The sequence below is a fragment of the Sinocyclocheilus rhinocerous genome, unplaced genomic scaffold (genome assembly GCF_001515625.1).
Source record: "Sinocyclocheilus rhinocerous isolate Xijiao unplaced genomic scaffold, SAMN03320098_v1.1 scaffold178, whole genome shotgun sequence".
Classification (NCBI taxonomy): domain Eukaryota; kingdom Metazoa; phylum Chordata; class Actinopteri; order Cypriniformes; family Cyprinidae; genus Sinocyclocheilus; species Sinocyclocheilus rhinocerous.
In genome coordinates, this window is record NW_015653463.1 from 827,651 (window position 1) to 842,319 (window position 14,669).

General features: G+C 39.4%; 1 protein-coding gene across 1 annotated transcript in view; it reads right to left on the minus strand.

The window, feature by feature from the left end:
• The window catches only part of LOC107715839 (mitogen-activated protein kinase kinase kinase 1-like), an 85,368-nt gene that overhangs the window by 12,980 nt on the left and 57,719 nt on the right, over window positions 1-14,669 (minus strand). Inside the window, exons 8-14 of the mRNA XM_016522052.1 lie at window positions 13,234-13,315; window positions 11,165-11,354; window positions 9,591-9,851; window positions 5,480-5,601; window positions 4,826-4,917; window positions 4,180-4,372; window positions 850-2,095 (exon numbers count right to left, since the gene is read on the minus strand). Coding sequence (XP_016377538.1) covers window positions 850-2,095; window positions 4,180-4,372; window positions 4,826-4,917; window positions 5,480-5,601; window positions 9,591-9,851; window positions 11,165-11,354; window positions 13,234-13,315 — 2,186 coding nt within the window. The remainder of the gene's footprint in view (window positions 1-849; window positions 2,096-4,179; window positions 4,373-4,825; window positions 4,918-5,479; window positions 5,602-9,590; window positions 9,852-11,164; window positions 11,355-13,233; window positions 13,316-14,669) is intronic.

Genomic DNA, 14,669 nt, shown 5'->3' on the forward strand with positions numbered 1-14,669 from the left:
AATGCTGTAAAATGAGGATGCTGTCAAAAATAATGTCATAAATAGATTTTCTTTATCAATTAACTTCTATTAACTGAATGCAATCAACATTTGGTGTGAGCATCCTTTGCGTTTAAAGCAGCTTTTGCCCTCGGTGCACTTGTTTTAGGTGCACAATAGTTTCTCAGGGAGCTTTGCAGGTAGGTTTCTTGAAGCATCTTGGAGACAGTTCTTCTGGATTGAGTCTGTCTCAGTTTGTTCTGTTACTTCATGTCATTCCAGACAGACTGATGATGATCAGATTAGATCTCTGTGTGGAGCACAAACATCTCACTGGATTATTACAATTAATGGCAAAATTAATGTTTGGAAATGTAAACGGATATTACACTACAGCAAAATATATAAATAACTGACTTAAAACCATTTTTTGCTGGTGAAAATACTAGTTCCAATCATTCTAATCATTTTGCCCACCACTGTACAGTTTTTGCACTTTTTTTTTCGTGACAGTGTACAAACAATTCACCCTCATTTTTTTAGTTTACTATGTTTACAATGATCATGCACTTACATCCACCTGAATAATGATCACGTCTTCTCCTTTCTCCACCTGTAACTGTGGGATGACAGGCAAGGCGTCTTGCGACTCAGACATGGCCATGACCATGTAAACTGATATTACACTACAGCAAAATATATAAATAACTGACTTAAAACCATTTTTTGCTGGTGAAAATACTAGTTCCAATCATTCTAATAATTTTGCCCACCACTGTACAGTTTTTGCACTTTTTTTTTCGTGACAGTGTACAAACAATTCACCCTCATTTTTGTTGTTTACTATGTTTACAATGATCATGCACTTACATCCACCTGAATAATGATCACGTCTTCTCCTTTCTCCACCTGTAACTGTGGGATGACAGGCAAGGCGTCTTGCGACTCAGACATGGCCATGACCACCGCCAGCGCCTCCTCTTCCTCAGCTTCCATCTTCTCCTTGCACTTCTGGTTCTGGGTCACGTCCTCGCTGTACGTGCCGTCGCTTGTGTTCGCCTGCTCCGGTGACAGCACCGCCACTTCGGACTGGAAGGTGACCGTGCTGTCTGCCGCGGGGATGGAGGTTTCCAACAGGTCCTCCATGCTGGAGCTGAGATCGGCCGAGGCGTCCAGACCGTGGACTTTCTCCTCCACTGGGGTGAAGACCGAGTCCTCACTGGGGATGAGAGCGGATCCGCCGCTGCAGACCGCGCCGTCTCTGGACCGGACCTCCTGAAGGTCCAGTTTCATGCTGCTCTTTGTCCCTGGGCTTAAAGCTTTAGCTCCTTCGGATGAGGCAGCGGGAGAGAGGTGAGTGGGTCTGGGCCAGTGGATCTGACTCAGTGGTCGAGCTTGGGTAAACACGGGCGAAGGAAGCTTCTCCGGCTCCTTACAGTTTAGTCCCTTCTGCAGAGGCAACTTACACTGGCTATTCAGTGAGGACTGGGCGAGTTTGTTGGGCACAAAACTCTGTGGCAGGGCTTTGGGGATTTCTGGAGGGAAGGCAGAGGCGTTGGCCATGGACAGAGAAGGAAGGTTTGGGGGATGACCGGATGACGGGGAGTTCAAACACTGACTCACGGGTCTGTTTCGGGCCTGAACGGGGGGCTTTGGAAAATCAGCAGGGCTTGTGACGACGTGTGAGAGTCTCTCGGTTATATCGTCCACAGGAGCTGAACTGGCTTGACCTGAAAGCGCCAGCTTGGTGGTGGGCTGCTGTAGATCAGGGGTGGGAGAGTTTCTTTCGGTGGCGCACGGGGAGTTATGGGGGGCTGAGGGTTCGAGGAAAGCACTGGAGTGTGAACTGTGGGTCTGTAGGTCTTCTAGTCCAAAATGGATAGCGTCCAGGATGTCCATCTCCTCAGCGATGGCCAGGAGACGCCGGCGCATGCGGGCGTAGTGAGTGGAGCTGGTGATGTTAAGCATGTCCAGGAGCTTAACGAAGACATGAGGCACACGCGCTACCATACGAGCAGCGCTCAGGAAGACGCGGCGAGAGAGTTTACCCACCATGGAGTGAGAGTTATCGATGGACTGCAGCGCGAAACTCAGAAGAGGCAGCAGCTTCTGATACCTACAAAGACAAAATAAATGCAAAAAAAAAAATTTGAGTAAAGCACTTTGCATAAAGAGGGTGCAAACCGGTTTCCTTTTACTTTTTAATTCAAAAACTGAATATTGACTTATTATATGTTCAGTGTTGAGGGTAACGCATTACAAGTAATGCGAGTTAAGTAATCAGATTATTATTTCTTAGTAACTAGTAAAGTAATGCAATACTTTTACATTTACAACAAAGTATCTGAGCTACTTTTTCAAGTTTTTTCGTTTTCCAATTTATTCACCGACACCTCTCATGTCCTGCATTGATAGAAATTGGGAGTAAGTGCAGAGGCAGACACACTTCCTTTAGTCGGAGGCTTATTAATCTCACTTTGAGTTTTTTGTTATTAAAAACAAATAAGCAACCCCAGCCCAGGAGACAAAAAGTAACGTAATGCATTACTTTCCATAAAAAGTAAAACAAGTTACTTTTATGGAGTAATGCAATATTGTAATGCATTACTTTTGAAAGTAACTTTCCCCAAAACTGCCTACATTTTGTTTACAACCCTGTTAATGCATGATGACTATTAACACCAAACAGACACCAAACAGACACCAATCTAGCAAGTTCCTAATGAGTGATGGGTATCACGACATATTTCCTAATTCGATTTGATTGTGATTCACAAGCTCTCTATTCAATTTGACTCGATAGAGATACAATGTCCATTTTGCTTACATAAAGAAATTATCTTGGGATAAATTAGACTTACAGACCGTTGGCTGATTGTCTGATACATAAGACACACAAAATGTGAGTTTCGCAGTCATCATCCGATTGGTTGAATACTATAGGTTTTTCGGTAGAAGTGTGTGTCACTTTCTTTAGCCCTATTCGGACGGGATTAGTTTTACAGGGGTAGATGGGGTAATGTAATTTTACCACAGGACGTCTGTAATATTAATGGCCGATTCGCACAGGATTAGAAATCTCAGTAATACTATACCTGCCTGTCATCACGTGTGTTTTACATTACTTCCTGAATGGCATCACATGTGCAAACGCGCAACATGGCGCCGACGAGAAAAACGCGAAATTGGACCAGGGAGGAAACGCTGTGTTTAATTTCGGTTTCAGAAACAATTCGAGACCATGGTGCATAACCACACCATTTGGGAACAGATTTATCGAATTGTTGTAAGTAAATGTCCAAAAGTCGAGGAAGAATTTGGGGACTGTGGAAAACTGAAAGAGAGAATCGCCTACCTGAAAAGAAAGTATAGAGAGTGCATTAAGCACAACAAACGGACTGGCAGTGATCCACATTTGAAAAACCGCGGAAAAATTACAGGAAGTGACGGCATATTTACGTATATTTTTACAGCTGGTCTATTCGCATGGGATTAGTATTACCTGAGGTAATTTCTCCGGACCTTTTTACAGAAGGTAAAAGTCGCCATAATCTTTACCGACATTGTCCATAATTGTTACCGAGATGGCGCAATCGGACGGGACTAAAATAACTGAGAAGCTCTGGTAATAATTACTTAACCCCACCTCTCCATGAAAAACTAATCCCGTCCGAATAGGGCTTAACACACATCTGGAAACAAATCTGTCATGATGCCATAACCACCTCATGGAAGAAGAAAGCCGCCATTTTTACAACTCTGACAATGATTGTTTATTAGGATAAACTAAACACAGCATAGACTCTTAATGACTGAAGACAACGTTGGTTGCATGCCAGTCTGTTATTATAGGAACATCGACTTTGATTGGCTGCTTTACATGTCGGTCAGACAGCCTTAGCCAATCAAAGCTGCTATGGAGTCCAGACCTCCTGTTGTCTGAAGGTCAGGCTATGCAAGACTAAGGTTAAATCTACAATCCTGGTACTTGTTCTGGAACACATTTTTTTTTAAAAACGGTATAAATTTAATTTCCTTTTTATGCTTATTTAAATTTTATCAGTTGAAAATAATGAAATCACACAAACACGTCCCAAAAAAATTTGTTTACAGGGTTGCAAAAATGATAAACCTTTATAATGGTTCATATTTAATAAATTAAGAACGGAGGCACAGTAAGATCTGGATGCATTTCTGTACCTCTCCCCAACGTTTTGGGCTTGGTTGCAGTCTCCACTAGACACGATATGAGGGTAGAATTCAGCAGGAAACTCCAGTAAGAGCCTGTCGATCAGACACAGCCGACCCAGCAGTGCTTGCCAGTTATTGGCCTCCGTTTTAGAGCCCAAGATACAGTTCAGGACATAGTCAACTCCACCAATACCAATAGAGCCTGGTGGACAATCAGAGATGAAAACGTCTTTATTGAAAAGCAAACAAATATTACAGAGAGAAAGAGAAGAAAAGAATGTCTTCAAAAAGGAACAGTTCATTAAAATATTATTTGTGACCCTGGAGCACAAAAGCAGTCTTAAGTCGCTGGGGTATATTTGTAGCAATAGCCAAAAATACATTGTATGGGTCAAAATTATTGATTTTTCTTTTATGCCAAAAATCATTAGGATATTAAGTAAAGATGTTCCATGAAGATATTTTGTAAATTATTCAGATGATGTATAAATCTCAATTTTGAAAAATTGACACTTAAGACTGGTTTTGTGGTCCAGGGTCACATATGTGCATCACAATTTGCATACTTATGTACTATTCTACATGATACTTATGCTTGAATATACTGTGGGAATTGCTCAAATAAAAAGTGTGGAATGTGGAATATGATTTGCACCTGCTTTGAGGATTTCCCTTCCCACAGCAAGCTCCCCCATCTGCCCTTTGCACAGCTCCAGCAGAGTGGAGACGGACAGCTGACTGGTGCGACTACGAGCACAAAAAACACACTCAATTAACTCACTCCAAAAGAGCATTTAAAGTAAACAACAATGTGAGGCCTTTTTCTGAACTGATATAGGGTGAATTCATTTTCTTAGCAAAAATAATGATACTTGCTCATCCATCAAGTACTGATTGGATAATAAAAAAGCAGAATTGAAAAATATTAGGGTGTGGTGATGCCCACAACAAAGAAAGATTATAAAGACAACCATTATTAATTTTAGAATAACACGCACCCCTAAATCATTTACAATAAGACCAGGAAGGTGTGGTGGAGCAAATAGGATACATTTTGATTTCATACTGAAAACTCTTTAAAAAAAAAAAAAAATAATATCAGCACTTCAGCACACACTAAAATGTATTATTCATCTGTCTGTTACAGCTCCTGACCACTAGGTGGCGATATCTTGTTAACTTCAGACCATGATTTGATGTACAGCAGATCTTCTGATTGTTCACATCAGGGCAAATCACTATTAATGAACTCATTTCTCCACTGTGTATTAAAAACAGGCCCCAGTCAGAGGCGTTCTCAAGCGAGTACCTGTTAGCGTCTGCACACTTGACCAGGATGGTCTCCACCACGGGCCGCAGCAGCTGCTGTAATCGCGTCCGCTCTGACACCGAGTGACAGGGGGTGTAGACCAGCATCGCTCGCAGGGTTTTCTGAAACAAACATCAACTCTTAACATGGATCAACACAAGCAAAAACAAACGATGTTGCCATGTTCAGGACTGTAGCATGAAGAAGTTTTCGGCTGCTGTAGCCTCTTGACCCATAGAGAGCTGCGCAATTAGCTGAAATACTGAAAGTGCATATCAATTAGCTGCTGTTCTAAACAAAAAGTAGCTTTAAGGGCTTTCTGCCAAAATAAAAGCTTAATCATTTAACATTTAAAAACGAAGAATTGGTCATTTTCTTTTAAGGTCTAATTCTCGCTATTAACAAACCATTAACTACGACTTTTGCCTCAGTAAACTCCTAATTAGCTGCTTATTAATAGTTAGTAAGGTAGTTGGTAAATTTAGGTATTGTGTAGGATTAGAGATGTAGAATATGCTCATGCAGAGTATGTGCTTTATAAACACTAATAAACAGCCAATATGTTAATAATAGGTATGCTAATAAGCAACTCGTTAATAGTGAGAATTGGTCCTTATACTAAATTTTACAGTTGTACTACAATTTTGTAAATACTAATTTATTTTACAGTGAAACATTACAATAGTAATATTTTTATTTTGTTTAATACATTTAGGAGTAAAACAAAATCAACTACTATTATTATAGTCATTTTACATTTAACATTAAATTACAACATTTTTGGCCAAATTGCAGAGCCCTACCAACAAGCACAGCAAACATGGAGCTTTTATTAAAAAACAATGACAACAACATTAAATAAATCACAATAATCCGAATAATCTGTTAATTTTTTTTTCTCCAAATCATGCAGCCTTACACTGAGCATCATTTTTTAGTTTTGAGTTTTGAGTGCTAAGTTTCTAAATGTATCTTCAATTTTGATGGTTTCAAAGTCACACAACCTGGTTAACTTGCCTAGCTTTTACAAAGTGACAGATTCTCATTGACATAAGAAACGGTAGACAAGTGTTTTAAAAGTTGATAAGCCTCTTTACTTTTCTAGCCTACACACAGAAGTATATGTTCAGTTGTACTTTATTATTTGCATTAACACTGCGGTCAGGACAAGGCTGTGATGCTCCAGTCTAGAAGCACTGGACTCGACACCAACAGTGCAGTACAGTGAGTGTGTGAGAAAGAGTTCACCCTGACCCTGACCCTGACTCCATTGAGAGCTGGGAGTGGTGACTGATAGCACATCGCACTGGAGCGCGGCCCAGCATTGATTAACCCACCATACACTCCCCTCCTGAAAACAAACACATTCTACCGCCTACACACTCACAACACTAAAGGCTAAAATCCTGGCTCAAATAATGCTCTTCTCCCTGCAAAAAAATAACTCCAAGTCAAGAATAAATAGTGAAACATGACATTTTAACTCGTCGCATTTAATACACAAGCAGACTTCACATAAACGGCTACTTCACTACGCTGCAGTGTTTACAGAGCAGTCTGACGCAGGGTAACATCCCGAAGGCTTTTATCCCTAGTATTTTTAGTTCATATAGACGGCCCTCTTTCTGGTGCGTGTTCGAAGAATAAAGGAAAACTGCTGGAAAGCCCCGAAAGGTCAAAACGCTTGTTGTTTTCATAGAGGCGGCTCACTGGAGCACAGAGCCCGAGGGAAAGACACCATCCCAGAAGTCCAAGCAGCAAGAGCTATTGTTTTTGTTTTTTTTAAAGGAAGAGAAATAGGTTAAGAGACAAAGAAAAAAAGAAACCTTTCTTTTCCAGCTTCAGTCTGAGGATCCCCGCTGTTTCCAGACTTCCTGGTTTGAAGTGAACTTTAAAACTAGCCAGCGTGGTTCGTTGCACTTTAGAGCTCAGTACGGTTCTGATAACCTCCGATCAAAGTTGACCAAAGGAAAAAACTTATCTAGACTGCTTTTATATCTAGCAGAAATAAATGGATATCAGCCAGAACCAAAATTAACATTTTGGCACAAGTGAAAAGCATTAAGGGCCTGATTTCTGTTTTATTTCTTGGGAATTTTGTAATTTTTCTATTGGCTGAACAGTGGTAATGATAAGTATGACAGCATCAAAGTGATTGTGAGTATTTGTGCGCGGTGCACTAAGTGAAGAGCATAAGTGGTTTCTATTTACATGTTTTTGAAGCGTTGAGCATTGTAGCCAATCTCAGACACGTCTATTGATCTCTTGATCACAATGTGCAATCAGAGGCATTTCAGTTTTATAATTTAATCAATACTGCTTAAAATACTACTCAAAATGCCAGTGCTTTTGTTTACCGCATGGCCGCGAGCTCAAGTTCTGCATGCTTGCGAATCCTGTCATTACAACAACAAAACCTGTAAACACAATGTAAATGAGATTCACTGTGCAGTGTAAACAGATTTTTTATTTTACACAAGAATTTTCACAAAATTGCAGTCAGTGAGCTTGCACTGAACTGAAGTGATGACAATCTTGGCTTGCTTTCGTTTAATAATCCATTTACAATATGAATGTTATATTGTTCATGCTGCTAACTACATACTGGAAAGTTTCTGATTGACAACCGTATTTAAAATTCAGGACTGAATCCAAATTCTAAATTCAAAAAGTCATTTGGTTCTTAGTTCTTCAAAGAGACAACTTTTTGTAAGAAGATTGCACTTTTTGTATAACTTCTTTATATTGGTACCTTTAAATAAATATTTTAAATGTTTATTTTGTGTTTATTTGCTAGAAAGCAGAAAGTGGTTGCTATGTCTAGATATTTTCTAATTAGATTCAAATTATTTAATTTTTTTAAATTAGGTTTAATTAGATTATTTTTAGAAATAAACAATGTACTTCATAACAACAATCATGTCTTTCGTGGGTGACAAACAAAAGCACAAATATTTAAATATATTTCGAATACTGGAGAAATAAAGATTTTTAGCTATATCACCCAGCCCAATTTGGATGTGTCCTTGACATGATGGAGAACAACTGGACTGTACTCTATAGGGCAGGACTTTTCTGAATGTGCCTCAGTTAAGGAGTGTTTTCCATTCAGACCAGCTCACGAGAACATCCACATTAGCGATGAAAATCTGAATTTGATGTGAACAAAGCTAAAGACAAAAGTGTACCAAGACAATGTTTTGACCCGAAACTCATCTACTTTAACCTGTGCTGATGACTGCAGGAGCTCTTGGTGAAGAGTTGGTGCAGTATTGTGCAATTTCCTTCTCTCTATGATCATAACAGAAGCATCACGCTGTAAGGGTCTCATGATCACAGCAGCGGTCAGGCATGTGAAACACTGGTCCACATGTGACAGCGCTTCACCAGTCAGCATGCACGACACTTGGGCATAATAAAGACTGGAGCATTTGAATAATAAAGACTTCTGCTTCACATAACTGCTTAAACAACTCAGAAAGCATGTACGCTATGCATGTAACTGGAGATGTAGCGCACGAAACCAGTGCAGCCTGATTAATGCACACACTGAATCAATGTCATGTCTAACAGGCAATGCGCTATTGTACTACTGACAGCATTATTGATGTGATGTTTTTGTGCTTTGACACTGTTTATATGTATCCTAAATCTGCCTTTAGATCAGGCATTCTTGCAGGTTTGATGAAGGTAAATTTAAGACTTTTTAATGAGCAAGTAAAGAAAATTAAACAAATTAAAAGAAACACAACACATTAACATTCTCAATGTGAATATCTAGGTAGCAGAAAATGTTTGTTTTAAGCATAAACCCAATTAATATTGTTCATTTTTAAGACGTTTTACATTTGCATCTCAAGTAAATGTCTAGATTTAAAGATGTTTAGATATTTGTACTGGAAATCAACAATACTGAGGAAGATATGAATTTTTCAGTTCATGCAACATTAAATGTTCATGAACTTCATGAATTGAAGTCTTCCTGCTCTGATTGAAGTCTTTTTAAGGCCTTAATTTGCAGAAGGGTGAATTAAGATGTGCAGAAACCCTGCCAGATACTTTAGCAGAGGCAAGGGTGGTGTCAAGAATACAGAGGGGTGTAGCATCTCACCAGTGCTGCCACATAGACTTTGTAGACGGGGTCAGCGCAGACCATGGAGAGCACGCTACAGCAGGACTCCACCACCACGTCTCCGGACACCTCCCCTGCAGCTGTCCCAAGCCCCGCCCCTGCACCTGACCCGGCCAATGAATGCTCGCCGTTGGCCAAGAGGAGGGCGCCGCTCACGTCATGTGACAGCCGCCGAAGAGCCATTTCTCTGATGTTCCAGTTTCGGGAAAAGAGACAGCCGACCAACTCCAAACCAAACACCTGCGAGAGAGCATGAACACACAAAACCACGCAGAGAAAGTCAGCCGGACAGTTCACGTCAGTTAATAAACGTCATTAAGAAACTGTGATAACAAAATAGAATAGTACGAATAAAACGTTTTCTTGCAGCGTAACATTTTCATGACCATTAAGCACAAAAAAGAAAGAAAGATACCATCATAATGTATACTTATAACTGCATTACAGTAATGAGAATTTAGATGAAAACACAAGTCAAGCATGTCAGTTTATGTGAGATGATCTTTAATAAGTAGTGAGTTTTGCCAATACTGATAGCCGGCAATTATTTTTATGGCCAATAATTAAATCAATCCTGTTCTGTCTGTTTTTAAAGGGACAGCCCATCCAAAATGAAATAATTTACTCACCACAATGTTTTCTCTAACCTGTAGGACTGACTGACTTCTGTGGAACACAAAAGATATTTTGAAGAATGTTGATAACCAAACCGTTTCAGTTGCCACTGACATTATTTTTTAGGCTCATACAATGGAAGTCAATGGGAACTGAAACTGGCTACCCACATTCTTCAAAATATCTTCCTTTATGTTCCATAGAAGAAAGAAAGGCATACATGTTTACATACAAACAACATGAGGTCGAGTAACTGACAGAATTATCATTTTTGGCCAGACTATCCTTTTAGGCTACAGTGCATCATGACAAAAAGGAAGGAAAAGAAGGTCTTCTGATGGCTTTGTAATAAAAATTGAGGAGTTATCAGTCTGGAGAAGGCTACAAAGACATCTCTAAGGGCTCTTTGGCTGCAACAAACCACAATCAGAGCAATTTTATCCAAATGAAGAGAGTTTGAAATAGTTGCTATAATCATCGCCCTGCCAAAATCCAAGGTACAAAATAATCCAGAAATCACAAAGAACCCAAGGGCAACATCCAAAGACCTTCAGGCCCATCTAGTGTGATGGTTTTGCTGACGCAAGCAGTAAATTCTGCTCTGAATCAGTGAATTCTCCAGGAGATTGTGAAGCGATCAGTCCAGAAACTGCAGCTGATACACTATTGGGTCATGCAACAATACAACGATCCAAAACATCCAAGCAAGTAAATGTTTCAAAGCTACAGCATTTTTCCCCCCATCAGAATTCTTTCACAATGGTGTGTAACGTTTGCTGCAGTAACTGGTGACTTTAAGAGGGCGATCACCTTCACACAAGTCTTATATAATGTTCGAAGTGTCTTTTTTTTTGTTCATGAATGGTCATGTTAATGCATTTTTGTCTGAAGACCGGAAGCACGATCTTATTTGTGTATAGTTTGCAGGTTGAGCGCACCTTGATCCAGGGTTCGGCGAGCTCCGTGTACGTCTGTGGGATGTGCTGCACTCCATACTGTGGGAGCGAGAAGTCGCCCTCCTGCCCCGTTCTCGAGCTCTCAGTATGAAGAGATGAAGACGTTGAAGAAGAAGCAGCTGTTTGACTCTGGGAGCGGTTTGTTGTGCTTTCCACTGTAGATGCTTCATAACTACACACACAAATACGCAGAGAAACAGCTGTCAGATTATTAGTCCAAGCAACATCCACGGTACACTACTGTGCAAAGGTTTGGCGCCACTATGTTTTCTTTTATTTCAAATAAATGCTTTTCTATTGAGCTTTCTATTCATTAAAGTATCAAAATATACATCTATAAAAAAGGATCATGTGACACTGAAGACTGCATTAATAATTCAGCTTTACCATCACAGGAATAAATTACAAAAACTGTTAATTTGTATTGTAACAATATTTTCATAATATTACTGTCATTTTTGATCAAATAAATGCAGCCTTGGATAGACTTCTTTCAAAAACAATAAAAATCTCAAAACCAAACTTCTGAACAGTAGCGAATGGCAAAAATCACATCTTACTGTGCCAGCTGAAGTATCACGATGCCACGTTTGGTTGTCATGTTTCTTATTAGCAGAGATAATTCATTTGACTTCGCCTTCAGGCAAACCATTCAAAACACAGTCCTTGATTATTATTTAGTTCTTTGTAAGTCTGCTAAATGCATGAATGTAAATTTTGTCAACAAACAACTTTTATTCTAGTTAATTTTTTGCCAGAACAATTAGCAGACAGTGTTAGTTACAGTACTTTAATCATTGCGGTATTTACATTTAGAAAAAACTGCTACACTGCTGAGTCTTGGGTACTGAAATACTGGTCAAAGTATTACAAGCGAACAGCTCCATGGCACATAATTAACATATGTTTGCACTGAAATGGTGACTGACTGTAGAAGACAGGTTACACTAATGGCCGCTGTAGTGTCTCATAACAACAAAACAATGCATGCGTAATGTCTAATACCGCAGGAACATCACAAAGGCAACAAACCAAACCCGTGGTTTGTGTTCTTGCAACCTGAGATGGTAAGACCATGATGTGCAGCATAGCATCATGACAAATGAAGGGGATTTACGTCATGAAATTAGAATAATTGCTGTTTCCTGAAGAAGAAACATCAGGATTTGGTTTCGGGCGTCTCTGTGTGTGGGGCCAATCTCTGGATGGTTTGCGGGAAGTTGGAAAACACCAAAAACTGACTAGCCGCTAGCATGTCAATCCCGGGCAGACACACAAACATGGCTGGTGCCGGCTTGTCTCGCTTGCCTAACCACCAGAGAGTCGACGACACCAGACTCTGTGATGCTGCCTATCCTGACCTCTACATGACCTCCTCTCAGAGTAAACACAACCAGGACAAATCTGAATAGAGCTTCATTAGTTAGCGCTGTCTGCCGCTCTGACAGCTTGGGCTTGATGACAGCAGCTTTCTTAAACTCCATCTGTGTTTGGGCTTGTTGCGTCCAATTAGCATCCTGCCTGCTTGGGTTTATGCGAGACTCTTTTCTCATGGGTCCGCTAGTCAACTGCACACCTCCTTAAATACGAAAATATTCATGAGGTGCTCTGTCCTAATGCTCATAAAACGTCTGTAACTGTCGCTTTCAGCTTCAGAAAGTAAATGTATTTATACATGAACTGTTGAATTTTTTCTCTTACGTTCTTCTAGCACTCTCTATTCTAACTCTATCTACTTGTTTTATTTTTTTATTTAAAAAAACAACACTTGACCCTCTAACACTAGCACTCTCTATTCTATTTCTATTCTACTTGTTTTCTTTAAAAGAAAAAAAGAGCATCTAACACTTGCACTCTTTATTCTATCTACTTATTTTCTTTTTATTTATTATAAAAAAACCCTTGCTACATGTACAGCGTTAGGCTAAGCTGTGACTTGTCACAGCACTCACATATCATTGCTCTTTTGTTGGTTTTGATTGCTTCTATTGTCCTCATTTGCAAGTCGCTTTGGATAGAAGAGTCTGCTAATTGACTAAATGTAAATGTACCTGTAAAAATCATGAGACCTCCACTTGGCTCTACACAGAGGGCAGATTAACAGGTCGTGATTTCTCCGGCACTCCTCGGCCCCTAAAAAACGAACAGGACACAAGAGATGCTCACACAACTGTCAGGGGATATAGGGCTAGAAATGGGTCAGGGATGATCATTCAACAAACAACTAGTCACTTCCAATCATCTTCTGTGCGCAGTGTTCCTGTTATTACATGTAATCAGACTTTTGTGGGGAGTTTTCTGCAAATATTTAGCCTATTTACTGCATTAAGCTCTATTTAGGTGGGACTAGTTTTCTCAGAGGTTAGTAAAATTTGTTTCCCAGATGTACTTTGTGTTTTTAATCCTGTCTGATTCTGCCAAGTCTGTGTTTCGTTTTCCTCGCATACATAGCTTTTGTAAAAAATTCCAGACCAAATTACCTAGTTTTTCAAGAAATCTAATCCTGTCCGAGTGTGAACGTCTGTGATTGCTGCTATTGTATTATCCCAACACTGCTCCTTGACTAACCTGATCTACCATTTGCACACTAATCTTCCACATGCTGCACCTTTTAATATCCGACTGGCATCCGAGAGAATTGTAACACAAACATCACTCAGGTTTGAATACAGCTTTTGTTGAATAGCTGAATATTACTGGTTACACTGCAAGGGTATATTCACAAAGGACCAATTTTTGTATTCCATCTGTAGCATTTTTCTTTTATTTGTTGGTCTGTATAAACATGCAACTCTGTTTTTCAGTGTTTTTAAACTGGCATGAGGGGAGAACATATGAAGAGATCGGTCATATAGACAATGAATGAGCATTTCTAAAACTTGAAAATATCTTCAAAAGCCTTTATCTTTGACTTTATACTTATACTGCTGGATGGAAATCGATTGAAAGGCCTCTCTTCAAATAAATGTAAATTCTTAGCCTGAAATATCAATTCAAAGTGAAACTGAGCTCAAATTTAAACCAAAAAACCACCTTTAAAAAAAATGTCATAAAGTTTCACAAAGTGTTTGTTTTGCATTTCCTTTATGTGGGCTGTATTTGTAAAATGTGACCCGGGGCCACAAAACCAGTCATAAGGGTCAATTTTTTTAAACTGAGATTTATGCATCATCTGAAAGCTGAATAAATTTCCATTGATGTATGGTTTGTTATGATAGGACAATATTTGACCGAGATACAACTATTTGAAAATCTGGAATCTGAGGGTGCAAAAAAATCAAAATATTGAGAAAATCATCTTTAAAGTTGTCCAAATGAAGTTCTTAGCAATGCATATTACTAATGAAGTTTATACTTACTAAATATCTTCATGGAACATGATCTTTACTTAATATCCTAATGATTTTTGGCATAAAAGAAAAATCTATAATTTTGACCCATACAATGTATTGTTGACTATTGCTACAAATATACCCCAGCGACTTAA